At 44.4% G+C, this 25,595-nt stretch overlaps 1 protein-coding gene across 1 annotated transcript in view; it reads right to left on the bottom strand.

Annotated features, from left to right (window-relative positions):
- Positions 1-10,031: 10,031 nt before the first annotated feature.
- LOC141127019 (aquaporin-2-like) overlaps positions 10,032-25,595 on the bottom strand; it is a 50,820-nt gene continuing 35,256 nt past the window's right edge. The window contains exons 3-4 of the mRNA XM_073613144.1: positions 14,073-14,153; positions 10,032-10,739 (exon numbers count right to left, since the gene is read on the bottom strand). Coding sequence (XP_073469245.1) covers positions 10,518-10,739; positions 14,073-14,153 — 303 coding nt within the window. The 3' untranslated portion in view covers positions 10,032-10,517. The remainder of the gene's footprint in view (positions 10,740-14,072; positions 14,154-25,595) is intronic.

Below are 25,595 nucleotides of genomic sequence, written 5' to 3'. Positions count from 1 at the left end.
GGTGCAATATTTCAATAACACTTTTAATATAGTTAGTAAAAACTTATAGTTGAAGTAACAGGAATACAGCATATACAAACAGGAACAAGACTTCTGATCTCGGCCGCGCCCGGAAGTGACGTCACCACGGCTCTTTTCGTTGACGTGTTGCGCATTAGTAATCCCTATACACATTCACTTTTTATTAATGTATGTTATCAGATGTCCCCCAGTGTCAGTTTTACTGTAATACGCTCATGCGAGCGTGTTCGCACATACAGACGTTGGTGGAAGACCATTGGCTGCGGAGACCTTCCCTTGGACACTGCAGATCTATTTGCTCTTTTAGGGATGATCATTTATGCCTCGCCACAGGACTGGCCACCTCATGGCGGCTCCATTAACACTCCAAGCAGGGAGATCTGCATACATGGGAACCATAGCATAACCATACAAATATGATGGTTCACTGAGCCAAGATATAGTATGGCTCGTGTCATCGGTAGCAGTGGGAGTGTGCACACAATCATGTTCAGAGCCATGTAATTAGTGTTCAAATTGTGAGACACTTTTGTCTCACGGGATGCTTGCGGCATGGCTCTACAGTATAAATAAAAGCAGTAAAGCATTCTATGGCAAGATTCTGCTAAGCTCAATGTGATACCAGCATCTGTGTCTGTGTTACTTGGAGATATACAAGTGCTCTTTCCCAGAATTATACAAGAGAGCTGTATTTGTGCTTTTAAGCGCAAAGAAATGATTTGCTTATAAGGAGAAGCTTAACATTTGCAGGACAGGAGCTGGGTTTAAAGAGGACTTAGAAGTCTTTTTTCGGAGGACTTAGAAGCTTCATCTTTATGTGAGTAACAGATTACAACAAAAAGGAGCTAGTTTACACACTGGTGCCACTTTGTTCCATTTTTGCCATCCAGTAGTTCTGGCGAGTCAGTATTCAACCCGATCAGCACCTGCAAACATTGTGGCCATTCGGCTCGGAAAACAGCATTTGAGCGTTATTATTGTAAACAGTAGGAGCCTGTCAGCGAGTCCCATGCAATAATTTTCAGCCAGGACCTGCTGACTGGCTGTGTGCAATCACAGCCCAGAACTCTGTGGTGGTAAACACCACAGAGCTCTGTACAGAGGGGGCAGTCTGTCAGCTTCTCATCCCTGCAAAGAGAAACTGAGAGATCTAGTAGTAAAAGCAACACACTTTACACACATTACCCATGGTTAGGCACAAATGTAACCCCCTGATCTCCCTAGATGTGTATAATATAATCAATGATCACTGTATTAATGACACTATTGATGTCAGTGGCAGTTAGTTCCCCCCAGCGTCAGTTAGTGTCAGATTGGCCACCTCACTATTGCGATCCCCATTAAAAGATCGCCACCATTAGTAGTATAAAAGAAACTAGAAAAATAAAAATTCCAGTATATATACCATCAATATACACTTATTGGGGTTTTTTATGAAAAACATGTAGCACAATATGAAGAAGGGAATAAATGCAGCGCTCACAACGGGGAACAGATCCATGAACTGCCCATGGAATCCAAAAACAGGTGCTTTGGCTCGTTATTGTGTCCTCGATACACCAGAATTCAGCAAAAAGCAAAAGTGGTAGCCGGCAACTCCAGCTGTGAACAAGGCTTCTCGCCAAAACATATAAGCATTTTATCTACTCCTGTGCAAGAAATAAAGATATTCATACGGATGTTGGAGTTGCCTGCTACGACTTTTGCTTTATGTAGCACAATATATTTTGGCCAAAATTCATGAAGAAATTAGATTTTTTACATTTTTATTATTGAATATGTTTTATAGCAGAAAGTAAAAAATATTGTTTCTTTTCTTTTTTTAGTTTATATTGCAAAAATTAACAAAAAAAAAACAGTTGTGATCATTGCCTATCAAAAGAAAGCTCTATTTGTGTGAAAAAAAAAATATAAAATTATTTTGGGTACAGTGTTGCATGACCGCTCAATTACCAGTTAAAGTAGGGCAGTGCCGAATAGCAAAAAAATGGCCTGGTCATGAAGGGGGTAAAATCTTCCAGAGGTCAAGTGGATAAAATACTGACAGTTCGTATCTTACAAAAGTGGAGCTACTTAAGACCAACTTTCTTTAGGCATACAGAGATAAAATGACGCAGACAGATTTTGCCAAAATGTCTGGTGTGTATTCTAAAAGTGGTGCAGCATAAGCAAAATTCAAGTACAAGTTCTAGACAGGTACATGAATTTGGCGCACACTGCACCACTTTTAGAACGAATGAGAGACACTTTTGCAAAATCTGTCTGAGCCAGTTTTATGAATTCCAGAGATTCTATGTTAGCTGCCATTTAAAGTGAATACAACAAAATGATCGCTGGCTATTTTAGCTAAGGGTAAGGGTAGGCTGGCAATTTTAGGTAAGGATGTACAGGGTCTAGCTGAGACCTCTTTCTTCCTTCCTCTCTCCTCTCCTCTCCTCTCCTCTTCCTCCTCCTCTCCTCTCCTCTTCCTCCTCCTCTCCTCTTCCTCCTCTCTCTCCCTCTCTCTTCTCCGCACAGGGGTCACCTCCAGACAGCTGGACCCTGGACTCTGTTCCCAGACTGCCAGGCTTCAGAATATTTATGGGTTGCTTCCCCACTTTCTGAGCCCACCTGCCCAGGAATTGGTGGAAGTCCCATGAATACTGAGGCTGCAGCCTCTGTCTCCCCCACCCACTATGTTCCAGAACCCTCCAGTGAGTTCCAGAATAAAAGGGGAGGTAACAGAGACACAGCCTGTGAATCACTGCACAGCCTCCTAAACACAATTTACCCTTGTTCCTCTGCCTAAAGGTGAGCCAACTAAATTTGCCTAACCGCTACCAACTAGGAGGGTGCTACATAGATTAGTGTCTGCAGGGGCCCCAAGGGGCCGTATGACAAGTGTCAAAGGGCCGCACGCACGTGGCCCCCATGCTGCAGGTTGGGCACCAGGGGTATAATTAGTTTGTGAACTGCAATCTTTGCTGAAGGTTACCACTTTGCTTTTCCTAGCTTATAGAATGATGTATTGACATAAATTAAAAGTGTTGAGACCAAAAAAAGGTTGACTCCATATTGGGAGAGATTTCTCTTTTTTTCTTTCCCGGAGGCACAACAGGAAGTGAAAGGAAATCCCTCCAAAGTGAAGGGAAATACCATCTTAGACTGCTGGAACTGGAACAAGTGGGAGAATTATACTATAAACATATGTATTTGTAAAGAAATTTAAGAAAATGTCCCTGTCACTTCAGGAGGGACACTTTTTTCGGTTCTAATGGCAGAATACCAATAGAAAACATAGTGGACTAATATCCCTTTAAAAATTGACAAAATTTAATCTAGGGAATAACTTTTATCATTTCCTTCTGGTGGCATTGAAAATCTGCCAAATATGAGTGGTGAAATATTGTATTGACCGGTAAAAGGGACAAAATAAGCCTTAAAAAGGTGTCAAGATATCAGTTCTCTTCTTTTGAAACTTGTCCTCGGTATTGTTCATGTAATACATTTTGCCAAATTAGCATTTTCCAAGTAGAATGGACTTTTCAAAATTGAAACCCTGGCAAATGTAAGAGCGGCCACAACTGTGCAATACAATAAAGAGCACAGCAGGCACTAAGCAACAATGCAATCAGCACCGAGGACAGGAAAGTGTTTCTACAAACTGCTGTCTAGAATTTGGCCAATATGGCTTGCACTCATGTCTGGCTGGAGTCTTTGGCAGAGTTATCTAATGAAAATGACACCCAGGAGTCGAGAACAAGAACAACAGACTGATGATGCCACAGTATGTGCTGCTCAGGCCAGTGAGCAAGCAAATTCACTTTCATAACCTTGAGATCTTTTTTGTTTTGTTTCTTCTCACACATGGATAACCAAAGGAACAGCACAAACATTACCAGGAAAATGATGTAGGCTCAAACATTGTGTGAACAGTTTTGCAGATGGTGAAGTAAATAGTATACTCTTCAATTACACGCCTTCTCTGTACTTTTCCCATGCAGGTCCAAATAACATAATTACTTTAATGAAGACTTCCACAGACCCATGTACTAACCTTCCTTTTTGCTTCCCTTGGGCATGTTCAGCCCCCGAAGTGAAAGGAAAGCACTGTGCAAGCTATGAGTCACTGGAGTCCTAGCTTACACATGACTATGACTACTTGCGTGAAAGCAATGATTGGTCCAGCTCTGTCACATGGCTGAGTGACATGCTCCTCCAAGTATTGGCTATTTCCATTGGCTTCCAATGCTACATGGAGCGTTGGGGGAGCAAAGGAAAAGTGAGAATATGCCCCTGGGCAGGAGGGGTTAAAAGAAAATCTTTGCATTGCTGTGAACCCGCAAAGTCAGAATTGGCAGTTTTCATATTTTTACCATGACATGTTCTCTTGAATGATGATGTCACGAATATGAAAAAAATAAAATAAAAAATACTCTGTATACAACAAAAGAAGAATACAAATACTGCTAACTGTGCTTCCAGTTGGCACCAGTGTTAATTTTGACATCAAATTTTGATTTACCGGTAGTTTTAGTTATAGTCTTTTTACTATAATGCCATTTTAGTTTTAGTCCCATTTTAGTCATCTGCAATTGTTTTAGTTTTAATCGTATTTTAGTTGACTAAAATCTCCAATACATTTTAGTCTAATAAAATAATTTTAGTCAACTAAAATCTAATATGCTTTGTTAAATTGGAATGCATTATTTAAGCTATTCTATATAATTTCCAAACACATTATATACTCCTGGAGAAAAAAAAATCTCATATGATATTATTTATGGTATTAAGGTTTGAATAAATTCACAGATACAGATTTAGCCACTCTGGATGATCTGAGTAATGTAATGCTGCACAGTGCTCTGGATGGTGGTTTGTCTGAGGAGGCGTGTAATGCTACACAGTGCTCTGGACGGTGGTCTGAGGAGATCTGTAATGCTGCGCACAGTGCTCTGGATGGTGTTCTGAGGAGGCCTGTAATGCTACATACAGTGCTCTAGACAGTGGCTGTAATGCTACACAGTGCTCTGAACAGTGGTCTGAGGAGGTCTGTAATGCTGCACAGTACTCTGGACAGTGGTGTGATGGTGAGGAGACCTGTAATGCTGCACAGTGCTCTGGATGGTGGTCTGAGAGGTTTGTGATGTTGCACAGTGCTCTGGACGGTGGTCTGAGGAGGCCTGTAATGCTGCACAGTGCTCTGGATGGCCATGTGAGAGGTCTGTAATGCTGCACAGTGCTCTGGATGGTGGTATGAGAGGCCTGTAATGCTGCACAGTGCTCTGGATGGTGGTCTGAGGGGGTGCCTGTAATGCACAGTGCTCTGGGATGGTGGTCGGACTCTGTGTAATGCTGCACAGTGCTGGATGGGGGTATCAGGTCTGAGGGATGGCCTGTAATGCACAGTGCTCTGAATGCTGGTGGCCAGAGGAGGCCTGTAATGCATACACAGTGCTTTGGACGGACATAGGTCTGAGGGAAGGCCTCAGGCCTGTAATTGTAATGTACACACTCACAGGAGGCCTGTAATGTTCAATGCTGCTTTGGTTGGTCGTCTGAGGACTCGGAAGCCTGTAATGCTGGCTGCACAGCCTGCTAACTGCTGCTAAGCGAAGTACGCTATGGACTCGAGTCGCTTGCATACTGGGAGCAGAAGCAGACAGAGCTCCGTGGAAACCCGAAGGTTATGAGGGTAAACGTCCCTGCCTTACATTTTCATTTAGTTTTCATTCGTTAACGAAAACTGAATTGATTTTTGTCATAGTTTTCATCAGTGGACGAAAACGTGGTGTACTTTTCATTTAGTTGTTGTCACAGTAAAAAGGCTGCTGATGAAAACTTTGACAAAAATTAACACTGGTTAACACTCTGTTCCAGAGAGGTAGTCACCCAAAGAAGTCCATTGGGAAACTAACACGTCTGGGAGTGTTGGTTTCCTGTGTCCTCTGCTGTGCTCACTGGTTTCTCCTTTCAATCCACACAGCACCATTATGTCCTCTGGTGCAAGAAGCTCCCATTGATGTACCCCTTGGAGTGGAGTTCCAGGGTGCCAGAAAAAACACTTTGGCAGCGGTACACCTTTGGCACCTGGTCACGGCACTAATTACACACATTTCTCAGGCAGCTTTGTGCTTAGTCCATGGGAAATTTTTATACCCACCATAAGGTCTGCCTTGTATCACTGCCCCTGGTACCTTCTTTCTATTTCATTCACTATTTATTACAGGTATGTCACTGCATGTGTGTTTGTTGTTTTTCTCTTTTTGCACAGAGACAGAGGGTGCAGGCTCATCAGGGCCGTCCCTGTTAATGGGGAGAGGATCTGTGGCTTTCAGGTCTTTTTCCTCTTCCCAACCGGGGGTCTCTCTTTGGGAGAGCCCTCACCAAGTACTTGGAGGACCAGCTTTGGTAGGTCTCTTAGCAGCGGGGTCAACCTGGCTTTAGCCTAGATAGACCGCAGTATGCCTTGTCCCTGTCAGAAGCCTTGCGCTTGGTGGGTTCAAGGATTGCAGCCCTTCCTCTTTGGAGGTTGGTCCTGTTCTGTATATTTTGCGCACTCTTTTTGGCCCTGTCATTTCACAGTTCACTTTTTTGTTCACAGGAGATCAACTAAGCGCTTCACTGAGCATTGAAAAAGAAAAAAAATTATGTCCTGATATAAGAAAAGAAAAGGTATGCATCCACATTCTTCCTTTACAGGGTATTCATTTTGGCCCCTTTCATATTTATGGCAGGGTCATTTTAACCACTTCTGTACTGAGTAATTTCACCAACTTCCTGCCCAGGCCAATTTTCAGCTTTCAGCGTTGTCACACTTTGAATGACAATTGCGCGGTCATGCAACACTGTACCCATATGAAAATGTTATCATTTTCTTTTAGACAGATAGTGCCTTCTGTTGGTGATATTTAATCACCACTGTCTTTTTTTTTCTACTCAAACAAAAAATGCGTAAACAATTTTCTTAGTGTCTGTTAAAAAATATTGCAAATAAGTGATTTATCTTCTTCACTAATGTGCGCTGTTGAGGCTGCACTGATAGGCTGCACTGATGGGTACTGATGAGTCTGATCTGGTAGGTGGCACTGATGGGCACTGATAAGCAATGATAGGCTACACTGATGAGGAGGCACTGATAGGTGGCGCTGATGAGGAGGCACTGATAGGCTGCACTGATGAGCACTGATAAGTAGCACTGATGGGCACTGATTGCCACTGATGGGGCTGCACTGATAATCAGGGCCCCGATTATCAGTGCCCTGATTACCTGTGTAAATGTCCCCTGCCAAACTTGCTGTTTACCGGCTCCCCTCTCCACATGCTGTGACAGCGCATGAGGAAAGAAATGCAGATAACCAGCAAGTTTGTTTACATGTGATCAGCTGTGACTGGACACATTGAGGGCCGCTGTGATTGTCCCTTTACCGCGATCAGAGAGCGCACTGAATGTAGGCACCAGGGGGCGCGCGGGGGCGTGGTTCTGGGAGGACATGGACGCCTACCTTGAATAAGAGAACCGCGCTGTAGCCGTCTTTCGGTGGTTAAAAGAAAAATCTGACTTCTGTATGTTTCTACTCAATAACTGCATATTGAGGTGGTTTTAATGTTTGTAGACATATATGTTCTTTGATGATATAAATGTACCTAATGGGCACATGAGATAGGGATGATTTTTTATTCATGGAAATATCTGTCTTTGCCTTTTGGCTTTTCTTTTTTTATCTGATCCTATGTTAGCTAGAGATAAACATTATTATAATACACATGTGGGTGGTGCCCACTCGCCCCGGAACATAAAGGGTACCTTTCGATGTGCACGCGCTTATCAATGCCTGGGACCAGGCGGGGTCGTGTTCATGTCAAAGGCAACATTATGGCGGTACCCTGGCTTAGAGATGAGCCGTACACTGTGTGCAGCAGTTACCCTAAATGTACAGAGTCTCTATCCTTGTGTGTTGCATTTAGGAGGGACACTGCTGAGCCCATGCCCTCTCCACCTGTCCGGTGTACTTCTGTCACCTCACTCCCAGTTACAGAATGGGGTCCCGCCAAGCACCTATCGCTCTCCCATACCATGTGGCCAGGTACATGGAGTCTCCGTACTGTGGGTTCAGTCCTAATTTCTTTAGGAGAACCGACCGCTGGGGAGGGAGCCAGAATACCGACCCCCTCGCTACCTGCGGTCCTGTCATTTACGTCAGGTACCAAGCTTCATGACCGGCTGCTTTGTACTTTGCACCAATTCTGGTTACCCATAGCAACTGCTTTCCTCTTTTCTCTTATTTTGCCAAGTAAACCTTTTGTAGTAGCCGTACTTCATACCCCATTGTGTACAGGGCCGGTGCTACCTATAGGCAAGGTAGGCGCCGGCCTGGAGCGCACATCGGTCGGAAGCACCATGGCCTCGCTCAGTGCCAAGCAACACAGTCCCCCCACCAGCTCGCCCGCTGTACACATCCCCCACCAGCTGAAAGCCTCCCCTGCCCACTGTACATCCCCACCTGCTGAACACATCCCGTCCACTGTACATCCCGCCAGCTTAACACATCCCTGCCCGTTGTACATCCCCACCCACTGTACATCCCCACCCGCTGAAGACATCACCGCCCACTGAACACATCCCTGCCCATTGTACATTCCACCCACTAACCACTTACCCACTCACTGTACATCCCTGCCCACTGAACACATCCCCACTTGCTGTACATCCCACCCTCTGTATTCTCTACATCCCGTAAGAGGAGGGAGAAGGAGGAAGGCTAGGTCTGCCCCACCTCCTCCCAATGTCCCCCTAGTGCCCACCCACAACCTCAGCGTGCAGCCAATCTGTGCCTGGGAAGGGGGTGTGGGCGGGAGAGACTCTCCCCTCTCTCTCTTCCTGAAATGTGCCATAATATCCCTATCTTCCATGTGCCATAGTCTTCCTGCCTTCCATGTGCCATAGTCTTTCTGCCTTCCATGTGCCATAGTGATTCTTCCATCCTGCCTTCCATGTGCCATAGTGATCCTTCCTCCTTCCATGTGCCATAGTGATCTTTCCTGCCTTCCATGTGCCATAGTGATTCTTTCTGCCTTCCATGTGCCATAGTGATTTTTCCTGCCTTACATGTACCACAGTGATCATTCCTGCCTTCCATGTGCCATAGTGATCCTTCCTGCTTTCCAGGTGTCATAGTGATCCTTCCTGCCTTCTGTGTGTCATAGTGATCCCCCTTCATTTCTTCCATAAACCATACTGATCCGTCCCTCTCTCTCTCTAACTAAGGGTTGGTTCATACTGCAGAACTTGTCTACCTAAAGTGTCCCTCATTCTCAAGTTCAAAAGTTGTGAGCTATGCGTATACATGGGCAGGGCAAAGGGGGTGGAGTCAGGAGCGGAGCCATGGGGGCGGCAAAATGGGATTTTGCCTAGGGTGTCAAAAATCCTTGCACCAGCCCTGATTGTGCAATATACACCCTGTTCTTTCATACACCAGAGACCAGCATGCACTCCTTTGAATTACTTCAGATCAGGCTTAAGAACAGTTTAAAGAGAAACTGCAGTCTGCTCACATAAATTGTAATAAAAACATCTTTGCCATTCTCAAGCTTCCCTAAAAACCACTTTGCATATTATTTTATATATAATGTGATTATGTATTTGCCAAATATGCTGCAGAAATCTCCCTCCACTGAGTCTGGCCTTGAAAAGGCGATAGTCCATTATAGGCATCCTCCAAAGCTTAGCAGTTCTCCAATCTTCCTGTGTTCTGAAGAACTACGGGGTGCAGCAATCCCTTATTAGAGTCCCATGTCTGTTGAGGCCAGGAGCGGGAATGAAACAGGCCCGTGAACCAGGCCTTCCCCCTCTTTTTATAGCACAGGGTGGAAAGGCAGGGCCCAAATAGCCAGAGAAAGAAGCCCAATGCTGGTAGACCCCTTCCCTACCTGGGCAAGCTAACTCACTTGCTGTAGCAAAACCCACACTTGTAGGCAACCTGCCTACATACAACAAAGATTTTATGTATTTGACACCTTTTAATGGCTAATTCAAAGTTATGAACTCAGTACAATGACTTAATGGGGTAAAGAAGTTTCAAAAGACATTACATGGTGCAGTGTGTTGGTCAACAGGTACTTGATGAATTCCATTGAAACTACAACAAAGACATCTTCATCAGCTAAATTATTTGTCATGTGGATACATAATATGTGCAAAATTAGCAGAAGGGCTAACCAAATGCCAACTGGAGTGCAATTAGTAGCTTGTGACTGGGAATGCAGTTATTAGGTGGCATCGCAAATGTATAAAACCAGGACTGTCCTTCAAGATTCAACAATACATGATTATACGATATATGTGCACAGTCACATGGCCATTGCTTATTTATTATGTAATTTGTCCTGACTGAAGAATATTAATAATTACTTTTGGTAACCAATATGTATTACTAAATGTGTAACAACCTAAACTGTTTGTCATTTAGGTTTAATGACTATTTTCTAAGTGCAGTTGACTATTCTTCACATTCCGTTCAAACTTTCTCTGACATCCCAATCCTTGGCATTGTCTGCGGTGAGTGTAACTCTACTGACTGTCTTCTCCGTATGTCCCTCTCTTCCCAATCTTCTTCAAGTTCCAACTCTCCTCGCAGGATTGCCAGCTTCTCTGAAAAGGTCTTGGTGTTTGGAATAAGGATATAGTGATAGATTAAAGATCCTAAAACAGCACCAAGCATTGGTCCTAACCAGAACACCTGAAATGAAAATGTCAAATTAGGGAGCAACTCCAGGAAAATTGTTAAATGAACTGCTAAAGCTACCCTGTAACCATGCTGGTTCTGCTTAAACCAGAGCAAACAATCATTTTACCAATGACTCATCTCTAACCTGCGCTAGGAGTAAAAGGCGAAATATTTCAGCAGCTGTACCAAACACACACCTGAATTAATCACCATATACTGTATATATACAACACTATACACTACCCAAATTCATCACCAACTAAAATTCACCACCAACTAAAGTGTTGCTGTATAAGACATTGATAAAAAAAAGACTAATGACAATAAAAATAAAATTTCATTAAAAAATTGAATTACATCCTAACTCATTAAGTGAATGAGTAAAGTGCAATAAGTGCTGTTAGTGTCCAGTGCGTAAATTAGATGAAAAAATTTCCAATGCTTCAAGTGCTAGACCTTAAAGTGATCTTCAAATCTAGAGCTGCACTTAGTAATCAACCAACATAGCTTTATCAAATAGATATATACCATATAATAAAAATAAAATAAAACACAAAAGAGACATTAGTCCATGTAAAGTCCATGTGAATGGAGAAATTCTCATTGAATCAGTGAATGTCCATCACCAAATCACAAGTAGCATCCTTGTGTTAACCACCACCACTTGTAGTGAAATTCAGCACTTACCAGGTGTATAAGACCTTCTATCTCTAGATAGGTCATAAGAGCTCAAAACAGAATCATACAATCAATGACCATTGGGAGGCGCCTCCAACCCTTTTGTCTCAGTGAAGCAGGAATTTAGAATAGTCCTCCACCAAACATCCTCTCATTGGATAATGCATATGGACATGCAAAACAAAGCGCTCCAATAAGATTAAAAGCCCTTTTTAATCATTTATTAAAATGTTAATGATCAAAGTAATAGGGCTGTCTCCTCTCTAGCAATGTAGCAAACACCTGCACTTCCAGTATTGCAAAAAAAAACACAATGATATCAGCAAGTAGCTCCACCCTAAGCGTTTCTTTATACATGACGTGGTGGTTTACACAAGGATGCTACTTGTCATTTGGTAATGGACATTCATTAATTCAATAAGCAAGAGGAGAATTTCTCCATTCACAAGGACTTTTCATGGACTAAGGTCTCTTTTTCTGTTTTATTTTAATTATATAGTATACTGTATGTCTATTTAATTCAGGCTATGTTGATTGATTACTAATTTTTAGTTTGAAGATTAGCCTAGCACTGTGTTGAATATCCCACGGTAGAGTTTGCTGCTTTATATATCACTATTTTTGTATTTATAACTTTTGGGTCACATATTTGGATTCAATACACAAGTGCAGTTTTTCCAGTAATTTTCATAGCCCTTAAAGTGGTTTTAAAGGGAGAAGATTTTTTACCTTACTGCATTCTATGTACTAAGATAAAAAAAAAAAACCTTCTGCATGCAGCTCCCCCCACAGCCCCTATAATGCGGCTTGCTATAGGGGCATTCGGGGGGCACGGTCATCTGCTGTATGTTAGAGGTACCATGGGATTTCCAGATAGCTGACCTGGAAAATGTGATTACTGTGCATTGCCTTGGTTTGTTCACAGACATATCATGGGCACTTTAACTGATACATTTAGACCTAAGAATCCTAATTATTTTTTATGCTGGTATAGAAACAATTAAAGTTGAAGTTTAGGTATGGCATCTTTACATAGTTGCCCCGGTACCCCGGCGGAGGCCCTGCTTACAAGCTGCTCAGCACAAGACCCAGAAGCTAGTGGCAATCGCTATAGTAGCTGTGGCTCCTACAGATATTTCCAGCTTCCACAGGGATCCCACAGGTGTGGCACATACAGTATCTCACAAAAGTGAGTACACCCCTCACATTTTTGTAAATATTTTATTTCATGTGACAACACTGAAGAAATGACACTTTGCTACAATGTAAAGTAGTGAGTGTACAGCTTGTATAACAGTGTAAATTTGCTGTCCCCTCAAAATAGCTCAAAACACAGCCATTAATGTCTAAACCACTGGCAACAAAAAGTGAGTACACCCCTAAGTGAAAATGTTCAAAATTAGGCCCAATTAGCCATATTCCCTCCCCGGTTTCATGTGACTCGTTAGTGTTACAAGGTCTCAGGTGTGAATGGGGAGCAGGTGTGTTAAATTTGGTGTTATCGCTCTCACTCTCTCATACTGGTCACTGGAAGTTCAACATGGCACCTCATGGCAAAGAACTCTCTGAGGATCTGAAAAAAAGAATTGTTGTTCTACATAAAGATGGCCTAGGCTATAAGAAGATTGCTAAGACCCTGAAACTGAGCTGGAGCACATTTGACAAGACCATACAGCGGTTTAACAGGACAGGTTCCACTCAGAACAGACTTCACCATGGTTGACCAAAAAGGTTGAGTGCACATGCTCAGTGTCATATCCAGAGGTTGTCTTTGGGAAATAGATGTATGAGTGCTGCTGAGGTTGAAGTGGTGGGGGGTCAGCCTGTCAGTGCTCAGACCATACGCCGCACACTACATCAAATTGGTCTGCATGACTGTCGTCCCTGAAGGAAGCCTCTTTTAAAGATGATGCACAAGAAAGCCAGCAAACAGTTTGCTGAAGACAAGCAGACTAAGGACATGGATTACTGAAACTGTGGTCTGATGAGACCAATATAAACTTATTTGGTTCAGATGGTGTCAAACGTGTATGGCGACAAACAGGTGAGGAGTACAAAGACAAGTGTGTCTTGCCTACAGTCAAGCATGGTGGTGGGAGTGTAAACAAGTAAACAAACATCCAAGCCGTAGCCACATGTTCTTCATCAGTGGTCTCCAAACTGAAGCCGTAGGCCACATGTGGCCATTTGCTTGCTTTTATCTGGTCCTTGGGGCACTATTTCATCCACTGATGCTAACAGTGGGGCATAATTCCTCCCACTGACACCAATGATGGGGTCTAATTTCTCCCAATGACGCCAACAATGGCCCCAATTCCTCCCATTGGCACCAACAATGGGGCCCAATGACACCAACAATGGAGAACAACTCCTCCCTTAGATGCCAATAATGGTCTGACACCAATGATGGGGCAATATTCCTCCCAATGACACCAATGATGGGGCACAATTCCTTCCACTGACTCCAAAGATGGGGCATTGTTTTTTCCTACTGACTTCAGGACCTTTTCTACGCCCAATCGTCACAGTTCGGCTTACCTAAAGTCTGAAGGACTGTAAATTGGCCCTTTGTTTTGAAAGTTTGGAGACCCCTGTTCTACATCATGGCATGGAATATAATTATATTCATGGCACAATAGAATGAAGGAGTGGAGGAATTATTCTCACCCAGTGGGCAGTAAAGTTTCCTGTTATAACTGCAGGTCCAAAAGATCTTGCTGGATTCATGGAGCAGCCGGTGTAATAGATCTAAGACAGAAGACAGTAGTTTATTACAAGCAAGAGACATTATAATCTATTTTAATATTATGAGCAAGCATGGAACATATTATTCAAGATACTAGGGACTAGAAAGCTGCCCAGCTAAACATGCACTTAGGTGCTAACCTGAGCCATATGTATGACCAGAAAGCCTGCCCAGAACCTGTTTTTGAAAATGCCTGTGCCCTCCCCACAACGTGACCCTCACCTGTTCCTACCTGCAATCAAGACCTGTCATTGCTTCTGCCAGGTAAGAAAATATATGGTAAGTAACTTGTAGGTCATTTGTAACATTCTAGGGGACTGGGACAGACAGTGGACAAGGACCCAAAGGACCTAATTTGCTAAAAAAAAATGTAAAAAATTGTTTACATTCTGCTGTCAGCAGGGAATCCCGCTGACAGCAGATGAGTCATGGTTGTTAAGGACGCAGCAGGTGCCAGCTCCTTAACAATCAGTTATTCAGCAAAATTCCATTGACAGCAGATGAGTCGAGGTTGTTAAGGACATGGCGGGTGCCGGCTTCTTAACAACCAGCTATTCACTGGAATCCTGCTAACAGCAGATGAGTCATGGTTGTTAAGGACGCAGTAGGGGTCGGCTCCTTAAAGCGGAAATCCACCCAAAAATTGAACTTCCACTTTTCGGATCCCCCCCACCTCCGGTGTCACATTTGGCACCTTTCAGGGGGCAGGGGGGAGCAGATACCTGTCTAATTCAGGTATTTGCTCCCACTTCCGAGCATAGATCACCGTAGGCTCCACCGCGATCTACGCCATGTCCGGCCCCTCCTCCATCCCCCGCTGTCTTCTGGGAGACACAAAGGTCCCAGAAGACAGCAGGGACCAGTGAGGATGCGCAGAGCGACTCGTGCATTGGCAGTAGGAAACCAGGCTGGTTCTCAAATTTTCCGACAACAAAATATGTCCTCGGAAATTCTGATCATGTGTACACAATTCTGACGCACAAAATTCCACGCATGCTTAGAATCAAGCAGAAGAGCCGCATTGGCTATTGAACTTCTTTTTTCTCGGTTCGTCGTACGTGTTGTACGTCACCGCGTTCTTGACGTTTGGAATTTCCGACAATATTTGTGTGACCGTGTGTATGCAAGACAAGTTTGGGCCAACATCTGTTGGAAATAAATCCAGGATTTCGTTGTCAGAATGTTCGATCGTGTGTACGCAGCATTACAGTTCCAGCGTATCACTTTGATAATTGTTGTTTGATGGTTTTGGCACTTTATACACTGGGTATTTATTTAGCTTGAGAACACTTGGAGCGCTGGGCTACACACTTTACAACTTTTTTTTTCGTGTAGGAACAATAGCCACCATCTCTTGCTCACTGCCGGGATGGATTAGGATCTATGGACTATGGGATTTATGGTGTGCATAGAGCAATGCACAAATAGAAGTGAGGGAGAAAAAAGAGGTTTGGGAGCTCACGGAGGACATTACAAAGAAGGGAAAAAAGACACAGTAAAGCCCTGTACACGTGATCTGACTTTCCGACGTAAAATGTGCGATCGGAGCTTGTTGTCGGAAATTCCGACCGGGTGTAGGCTCCATCGGACAGTTTCCATCGGAATTTCCGTCGCACAAAATTTGAGATCTGGATCTTAAATTTTCCGACAACAAAATACGTTTGCGTAAATTCCGATCGTGTGTACACAATTCCGACATAAAAAGTGCCACGCATGCTCGGAATCAAGCAGAAGAGCCGCACTGGCTATTGAACTTCATTTTTCTCGGCTCATTGTATGTGTTGTACGTCACCGAGTACTTGGCGTTTGGAAATTCCGTCAACTTTGTGTGACCGTGTGTATGCAAGACAAGTTTGAGCCAACATCCTGTCGGAAAAAATCCATGGATTTTGTTGTCGGAATGTCCGATCAATGTCCGATTGTGTGTATGGGGCATAAGAATGATTTAATGAAAAATAGCTTACAGGGTCATTAAGAAGTGGATGCATATGGGTTTATTTTGGAGAATACGAAAATCATTTAGTGTTACTTTAAAAAGGTTTAAATTCTTTCTAAAATTTAGGAAAGAGTGTTGTGGAAGTGAGGGATGAAGGGGAACTAGGAGCAAAAAATCTGCTTTATTGGGCAAAGGCCTGCTTTCAGTTAGGACTTTTGTCAGCTCTTTATTACTGTAATGCCGCGTACACACGGGCGGACTTTACGGCAGACTTTGCCCCGGCGTACCGGATTTCGTCAGACAATTCGATCGTGTGTGGGCTCCGGCGGACTTTGTTTTCTCAAAAATTGGACGGACTTAGATTTGAAACATGTTTTAAATCTATCCGTCGAACTCGAGTCCGGTTGAAAAGTCCGCTCGTCTGTATGCTAGTCCGACGGACAAAAACCGACGCTAGGGCAGCTATTGGCTACTGGCTATGAACTTCCTTGTTTTAGTTCAGTCGTACGTCATCACGTACGAATTCAATGGACTTTGGTTGATTGTGTGTAGGCAAGTCCGTTCATTCAGAAAGTCCGTCAAAGTCAAATGTCCGCCGGGCAAAGTCTGCCGTAAAGTCCGCTCGTGTGTACGCGGCATTATAGGATGCCTTTTGGAGACATTTCCCCACAGGAAGTGATAGACAATCTCCCCAATGGGTACACACATAAAAACAAAAGTACATTTTTAACAGCATAAAAAGTCAGAATTTCTGCCGTTTTTTTTTTTTTTTTTATCTGTACATTCTCTTTCTGGTGGCAACTACTTATTTTCTGTACTGTGTCACAAGGACACAAAGTGAACGAAAATATGCCCAGTGGTCTCACAATCAGAAATACACACCTAGCAGATGTTGCAACCCTTCGTTGCTCTATCCAAAACCAGAAAAAAAGAAATTTAGATGTAGTTATGTTTTAATAGTCAGTATATAAATATAGAGCAGTGATTATTTTACAGAGAGTTAAGCCTCGTATACACGGTCTGATTGTTGTACGACCGAGCGTCTGATTTTTATCAAAAGGGCGTGTGCAGGATTTTGTCTAGCATACTAACTATCCGCAAATTGTCGTTTGACAAACACGAACGTAGTGATGTACTATGAGAGTATAAAGAGGAAGTTCATTTCTCAAGCGCCACCCTTTGGGCCCCTTCTGCTAATTTCATGTTAGTAGAAGTCTGGTGAGCGTTGATTTGCAATTTTCCGATTGTACAAAACAAATGTCTTTTAAAATACGTTTGGCATAACTACATGCAAAGCAGCTTCATTATTATCCCATTAAAGAAGATGAGAATTTTGACATTTTATCAATTGCCGCGTCATGAATGTTAATTCTAGATGACGAACGGTAGTTTACAAGCCCGAACTCTTCCCAGTCGTTCCTTGATTCCGATCATGCGTGTTTATACTTTTGACTTTTGTGTGACGGATTTCTGTACTGACCAATCAGACATTGTGTTCACATCAGACAAAAATTTTATAGCCTGCACATCCAGCTTTTGTCTGAAGTAAAAGTAAAATCGTCTGTCGAAAGCGCCGTACTAACGATCCGCAGTCAGCTCGTCTTCAGACTTTTCACTTCTGATTTTCCTATCGTGTGTACGAGGCCTAAGGGAGAAGCTGATTGGTTGTACTGGACAATAGGAAGAATTCTTTAAACATTTATATGCTTTATTTTCTCAGTACTCCTGTCTTCCTACCAAGAGATTCTCCTTGACTTGTAAATAAAACATAATAGTATATTCGAAGGTTATTGCTTAGTGTGATAGTTATGTTGGTGTAGCTATAAATAATGTTTTATGAATATATAATATGCTGAAGTGTGTGTTTATCTATGTGTATAGCTAATTTAAAAGCAATAATATACCCACTGCCATAAACTGAATGGTCTTTTTTTTCACCATTATTGAGAGACGCATTTCATAGTTGTAGGATATCAAAGCAGCCTGGCAGCTGAGTAAAAGTAAGTTGGTAATTATTTATATTGTTGGAAGTTAGGATTCTTGCTTCTACCAATGGACTTCATATACTGTACCTGCAATGGCAGAGTGATAACAGAGAGCATGAAACCAGGTAAGAACGGGTGCTGCTTGTGATAATCAGGCAGTCCTGGAAGAATGGTCAAACATTCCCATAGAGACACTCCTAAACCTTGTGGACAGCCTTCCCAGAAGCGTTGAAGCTGTTATAGCTGCAAAGGGTGGACCAACTCAATATTGAACCCTGTGGACTCAGACTGGGATGCCATTAAAGTTCGTGTGCATGTAAAGGCAGGTGTCCCAATACTTTTGATAATATAGTGTATGTCACTGTATTCTGACAACAGGAACTCAGAATACACTGATCGGTGTCTGCAGTTCATTGGCTGCAGCTGTTAATCGAGAAAACTTTCCAACAAGCCTATTCAATAAAGGACTGTAAAATTGAAAAAAATCTTATACTGGCTACTATTATTACAAGTATTACCCATATACAGTCACCATAATACAATATTTTTCACGATATTGGCTATAATGGTATTACTAATGTTAGTAGCTAGTAGGCCATAACATTAGTAATACCATTATAGCCACTATCATGAAAAATATTGTATTCTGGTGACTATATGGGTAGAGTGGGAATGTTCCAGGCGCATCGCTTGCACCCGAGGACACTCCAAAGCCCGCCCAATGAAGCTTTTCAGCTGCAATCACCTGATTGCAACAATCAAGCTTCCCATAGACAGCTCGATGTCCGGCGTCCGGAAACACTTAAAGGAGCACTTTTTTTTGTCTAGCTTTGGGGGCAGCGCCCGTGCACCCCCTATTGACCGGCTAGTAGCAGTTTGTCACATTGAACTGGACTTGTTCTGTAATGTTAAGACATTTAGGCACTCATCTAAGTATCTTCATCAGCTCTACTGAGTGTCAGAACATACCTACCAAATTTTCACATATCCACTTCACTTCACCTCTTTATTAGCAGACACTTCATAGATGTAACACCCTCCCAGATAGGCTGCTAGTTAGGGTAGGCAAATTTAGTTCTATGGCTCTTCTGTAATCAGTCAAGCCACATGTGATTGCTTTGTTCTTCTCTGGGCTCTACATGCTGCAAGTTTGACTGCTTCCCACTGTCTTCTGGAGGCTTCCAGAATATAGTGGGTGGGAGAGTCAAATGAGCAGCCTGAAAATACAAGCAGCTTCAGCCAATCCCTGGAGAAAGGTGCCCAGATGGCGGCTGGGAAGGGGCATAAATAGTTTGGAGCCCATGGGAGCAGTGTTCTTCCCTCCGAGGAGAAGATCCTAGCCAGAAGAGTTGCTGCCCTTCCAGCTGAAGATTTTGCTAGTCTCATCAAGGTCCCAGCTGTGCATAGTAAGGGGTTCTATTTTGCTGCAAATTTCTTTGGAGCTAAGTGAGACAGGGGTTCTACTGGGGATCCGGTCTGGAAGTTTCATAGAGGAGACTACCTGCCTGAGTCTGGAGGGAGGCATTCAAGTCCCAGGGACACTGAGTACAGACCTGTGAGAAGCATCCTAGTGACTGTTGCTGATGTTACACCCCCTGGCAGTGGCGTTGCTATGGGGGTCGGGGGGGAGCAGCCCACACCAAGTGACACCCGCCAGAGGGGTGACAACGGGGCCACCGCTAAACACTGTACTGTATTGCTTGCAGCAGAGCGGTGCGAGCAGTGCATTCAGACGTGCGGGGGAGGCTGTCTATAACACTTCTTAGTCTAATATCCTCGAATGAGCCGGAATTGGTGGGCGGAGCTGGGGGTGTGGCTGCCTCCTCCACTCCTCCCACAGACTCTTTCACTATGGATGATCCCGCAGCTGAAGCAGATAGAGGGTAGGACACAGCAGCCCTGCCTGGGTCTTCATCTGCAGGCATGAGGCATGCTGTGTACGTTACTCTGCACACTGCATAGTGTCACTACATAGAGTTCTAAGATGCCCTGTACCACCCCAACCTGCTGCCCTATACCACTCCAGCCTGCCCTGTGCCAAACTAACTTGCCCTACACCACCCCAACCTGCCCTGTGCCACCCCAACCTGCCCTATGCCACCCTAACTTGCCCCATACCACCCCGAATTGCCCTGTACCACCCCAACCTGCCCTGTGCTACCCCAAACTGGCCTATACCACCCCAACCTGCCCTGTGTCACCCTAACTTGCCCTATACCACCCCAACCTGCCCTGTACCGCCTTAACCTGCCCTGTACCACCCTAACCTGCCATATATCACCTCAACCTGCCCTATACCACCCCAACCTGTCACTATACCACCCTATACTACCCTAACCTGCCACTATACCACCCTATACTATCATTTACAGGGGCTGGTTTGGGGTGCTCTCCATGACCGTGCGCCGCCTAGACGGGGGGGTGACACCATGTTTTAACGCACTAGACCAACCCTAGTGACGCCACTGCGCCATGGTACAATAACATTGAGGCTTGTCTGGCCTGGGACATTGTTGATGGTGTCCTACTGCTGAAGGGACTGTTCTGAGAAGTAGCTGCAGTGTGGTGAGCGTCCTCACATCCTTCTTCAGTGTTCTTGAGCATACCACAGCTAAGCCCATCCAAGTAACTCTGTGATACATTTTAAAAAAGGCAACCTCTAGACAAGGTGTCCTGAACCCATGGGCCACAAACTGGTACTGGTCCTTGGCCTGTTAATGGCCAGGCCACGCAGCAGGAGGTGAGCTGTGACCACGGTCCTGACAGGACTATCACAGGCTGCAGTTGCCGCTCACCTCCCACTTCACGTCTGTGTCACTGAGCCTGTGTGTCTTCTACCGGGTCTCCCACCCCGCCAGCTGCAGAGCGGGAGACTTTCATATTAACGAGCGGGTAGTCACCCACTTGTTAACATACGTTTTGGCAGCTCCCGCCCTCCATACAGATCTGCAGCTCCTTCTGCCCCCTGCCCTGCTGACAGGTTGACATTGGCGGTGGGGTGGGAGACCCGGGAGATGGCACACGGCTGAAAATTGCCTCTACCCTGCCACAGGTAGGACTGTGCAGGGGAGGAAAACACTGGAATGGCGCAGAGTAATAGGACAGTTAGAGAGGAAAGGGGGGAGGGAAGCATGACTACAGGGGGGCTATCTGATGAGGTACCACTGAAAACAATGTCATCAGTGCTCTCTTGTCCTCTAACATGCACAGTATACAGCATGACCTAATTGAACATGTACTAGGCAGACAGATACCACAACAAAATAACACTTACTGAAATAATGGTATGCAGGGACCTACAGCTATGGGTTAAAAATATTAGATACCGCCCCCAGATGCAGCTTGTAACTTGCCACATCCCCAGCCACCAGATGCAGCTTGTCACTTGCCACATCGTCTGCCACCAGATTCAGCTTGTCATGTGCCATGGCGCCTGCCACCAGATTCAGCTTGTCACTTGCCATGTCGCCTGCCACCAGATGCAGCGTGTCACTTGCCACGTTGCCTGCCACCAGATGTAGCCTGTCACTTGCCACCATCACCTGTCACCAGATGCAGCTTGTCATTTGCCACAGTCGCCTGTCACCAGATGTAGCTTGTCACTTACCAGGTCGCCTGCCACCAGATGCAGCTTGTCACTTGCCACGTCGCCTGCCACCAGATGCAACTTGTCACTAGCCATGTTGCCTGCCACCAGATGCAGCGTGTCACTTGCCCCATCACCTGCCACCAGATACAGCTTGTCACTTGCCACGTCGCCTGCCACCAGATGCAGCTTGTCACTTGCCACGTTGCCTGCCACCAAATGCAGCGTGTCTCTTGTCACTTGCCAAGTCTCCTGCCACCAGATAGAGTGTGTCACTTGTCACGTCGCCTGTCACCAGATGCAGCTTGTCACTTGCCACCAGATGCAGCTTGTGTCACTTGTCCCGTCACCTGCCACCAGATGCAGCATGTCACTTGCCATGTTGCCTGCCACCAGATGCAGGGTGTCACTTGCCACGTCGCCTGCCACCAGATGCAGCTTGTGTCACTTGCCCCGTCACCTGCCACCAGATGCAGCTTGTCACTTGCCATGTTGCCTGCTACCAGATGCAGCATGTCACTTGCCCCATCACCTGCCACCAGATGAAGCTTGTCACGTCGCCTGCCACGAGATGCAGCTTGTCACTTGCCATGTCACCGGCCACCAGATGCAGCTTGTCACTTGCCAAGTCTCCTACCATCAGATGCAGGGTGTCACTTGCCACATCACCTGCCACCAGATGCAGCTTGTGTCACTTGCCACTAGATGCATTATGAAACCTCCATGCTGCTGTATCACCAGAACTAGAGGTCCAGGGTTGGCACTGGTGATTTGGTCGCCGCCGCCATTTTAGAGAATACCAGCTCTTGTGGAGCCTGAGGGAAAGAAACAAGAGACGGAGCCCGGGTGGCAAAAGAAGAAGGCTGCCAATAGAGATGGAGCTGCCATCAACCCCCTGGTCCGCGGTTTCTTCCCCTCTGCCTCCACGAGAGCTGGCCTTCGCAAAAAATGACTGGGACTAAATTAACAATGCTGACCCCTAACCTCTAGCGGCGGCTCTGGCGATACACCGGGACAAAGCCAGTTTCATGTGATTTTTCCTAGGACACGGTAAAACTGGAAATTGGGTCTGAATACCGTGAATGTTCTGGGAAAATCGAAATTGTTGGTAACTATGCTCTATGCAGTCTCATAGGGAAACATGCACTGTTGAAGCTGCCAATTACCTTCTGTGTGCTGGAGGGGGGAGGAGCCATCTCCCAGAATGGTGTGGTGTCGGCTTAACCTGTCAGAAGTGACTCATCCAGATAGCAGAGGAAAGAGAGAGCAGATACAAATCACACTAGGTGCCTTGGATTGAGGCAAGTACACACTATGGAATGATATGCTTTGTTTATTTATCATTTCAGAGGTTTACAACCACTTAACATGTGTATAGCAGGTAAACAGGAAAATAAGGACAGTTATTAAAAGCTATGCCACAACCCCCAACCGAGCCTCTGTCCTTGGTCCTTCCTATAATTTGTGCCTTCACTGGGAAACTGTGGAGATAGGAAGGATACATATGAAAATATAGGAAGGAGTAGGGCCAAGTTATACTTTGCAAAATTTAGATTAGCAAAGGAATTTTCCCTTAGCTTAGTGAATGTGATAAAATTTCACTTCACAAAGAATACCCAATCACATGTAAGGAGAATAAAAACCAGCATTTTTGCTTGCACATGATCAAATGATGGAAGTCAGCAAGGCTTCACCTCATTCAAGTTAACCGCTTGCTGACCAGCCGCCGTCATTATACTGCGGCAGGTCGGCACAATCCCGTGAGCCGTTGTAGCTATACGTCGGCTCCTTTAAGCGGGATAGCAGGCGCCTGCGCCGCTGCACTGCAGGGGTGCCAATGCTAATGCCTGCTGGTCCTGATAACCGCCGGCCACGAGTGATCGCGGGCACGAGAGGCAGAACAGGCACGTGTGTGTGTAAACACAAATCCCTGTTCTGTTCTGTGAGGAGTGACAGATCGTGAGTTCCTAATAGCTAGGAATCACGATCTGTCATTTCCTCTAGGTTAGTCCCCTCCCCCTACAGTTAGAAACACAGGGAACACAGTTAACCCCTTGCTCACCCCCTAGTGTTAACCCCTTCCCTGCCAGTGACATTTTTACAGTAATCAGTGCATTTTTATAGCACTGATCGCTGTATAAATGCCAATGGTCCCAAAAATGTGCCAAAAGTGTTAGATGTTTCCGCCATAATGTCGCAGTCCCGATAAAAATAGCAGATTGCCGCCATTACTAGTAAAAAAAAAAAAAATAATAATAAAAATGCTATAAATCTATCCCGTTTTGTAGATGCTATAACTTTTGCGCGAACCAATCAATATACGCATATTGCAATTTTTTTTAACAAAAATATGTGAAAGAATACATATTGGCCTAAACTGAGAACAAATTTGCTTTAAAAAAAAAATGGGGATATTTATTATAGCAAAAAGTACAAAATATTGTGCTTTTTTTAAAATTGACCCTCTTTTTTCGTTTATAGCGCAAAAAACAAAAAACGTAGAGGCAATCAAATACCACCAAAAGAAAGCTCTATTTGTGGGGAAAAAAGGACGTCTATTTTGTTTGGGTGCAGCATCGCACGACTGCGCAATTGTCAGTTAAAGCGACGCAGTGCCGAATTGCAAAAAACGGCCTAGTCATTTAGCAGCCAAATCTTCCGGGCTGAAGTGGTTAAAGTAGAACTAAAAGGATTAGTATTCCCTTTTCCAATGGTTCCTCGTGGGCGCCAGCACCGTCTCCTGTGTGCCTGTCTTTTGCCGACCTCATTGCCTAGCATGCAATGATGTCATTCCTCTGCATGCGCACGTCATTCTGGCACATAAAGACCAGCCCGGTGCTGTAAGCTAGACTGTGCATGCACAGCTCAGTTTACCAAAGCACGCAGGTAGGAGCATTTTATTGCAGTAGGGAGTGCATGTTTCTTCTGCAATAAAAGCTTACCTTCTCGCTATTTGTTACAGTAGAACTTCAGTTCTGCTTCAAGGGGCGATTCCCTTGCAAAGTGAACAATCTATTTGCCTTTAATAAATGAACTCCAACATCTCTGGATCTGCTGATCATTTTTTTTGTGCAGTTTTCATTGACAGTAACCCGTGATTATGTTTTGTTCATCCTATGCTCGAATCACCCCTGAATTGCACAGGCTTACTTTAATGGGTTCTCATTTATCTTATATCTCTGCAATATACTGGAAAACTTTTATTTGGACCAAATATCAATACATATGTTTAATCTCTCCTGCTGTTCATCATTTCAAGGCTGCTCTAGATCGCCTCTTAGACTCCCAAAGATTTGCAGTGGAGCGCCCTCTACTGCTTGCATAAGTGTCCTTGCAAAATGTTTGTTACAGTGGAATGTGAAACGTGGGTAATCCGCGCTACCCCCAGTGGAGGCTAATGAAAAACCATGTATAAAAGTATGCAGTAAAAGCTCATGAAGATATGTGTGATGGTGCAGCTATCTACAATAAAACTGGAATATTCAGTTTTGGAAAGATGTGTAAAGTAAAAGATAGATGCGCAACCAAAAAGGGTACAAATGTGTACATAAGACACAAAAATGTGCAACATCTGAGCTATATGTGCACCTAAAAACTCAACCAGTTGAAAACAAAACACAGCAAAAAAAACGTCAAAATAAATATCCATCAACATGCATAGATTGAGCCTGTGCTGAAAGAAAACAAAAGAAAAAACTAGTGCTGAAAAAGACACAGAAAGAAATCCAAGGGCCTTCAGTACAGTGCATTAGATGTAGACCTTTTGGTGGAAGACCCCAATAAATCCTTTTCTTAATATAGTCCCACACGACAGACAAGGAATTATAAGAATGCCAGATGGACGCTTACCAGAACCATAGGACCTCTGTTACGGAGGTCTACTGGGCACAGACAGGAGGGAACATTCAAGCAGAGGCGGCAGTTACAAACATCCGTC

The sequence above is a fragment of the Aquarana catesbeiana genome, linkage group LG02 (genome assembly GCF_042186555.1).
Source record: "Aquarana catesbeiana isolate 2022-GZ linkage group LG02, ASM4218655v1, whole genome shotgun sequence".
Taxonomy (NCBI): domain Eukaryota; kingdom Metazoa; phylum Chordata; class Amphibia; order Anura; family Ranidae; genus Aquarana; species Aquarana catesbeiana.
Note: the sequence above shows the minus strand (reverse complement) of the source record. Positions and strands in the feature narration are given on the sequence as shown.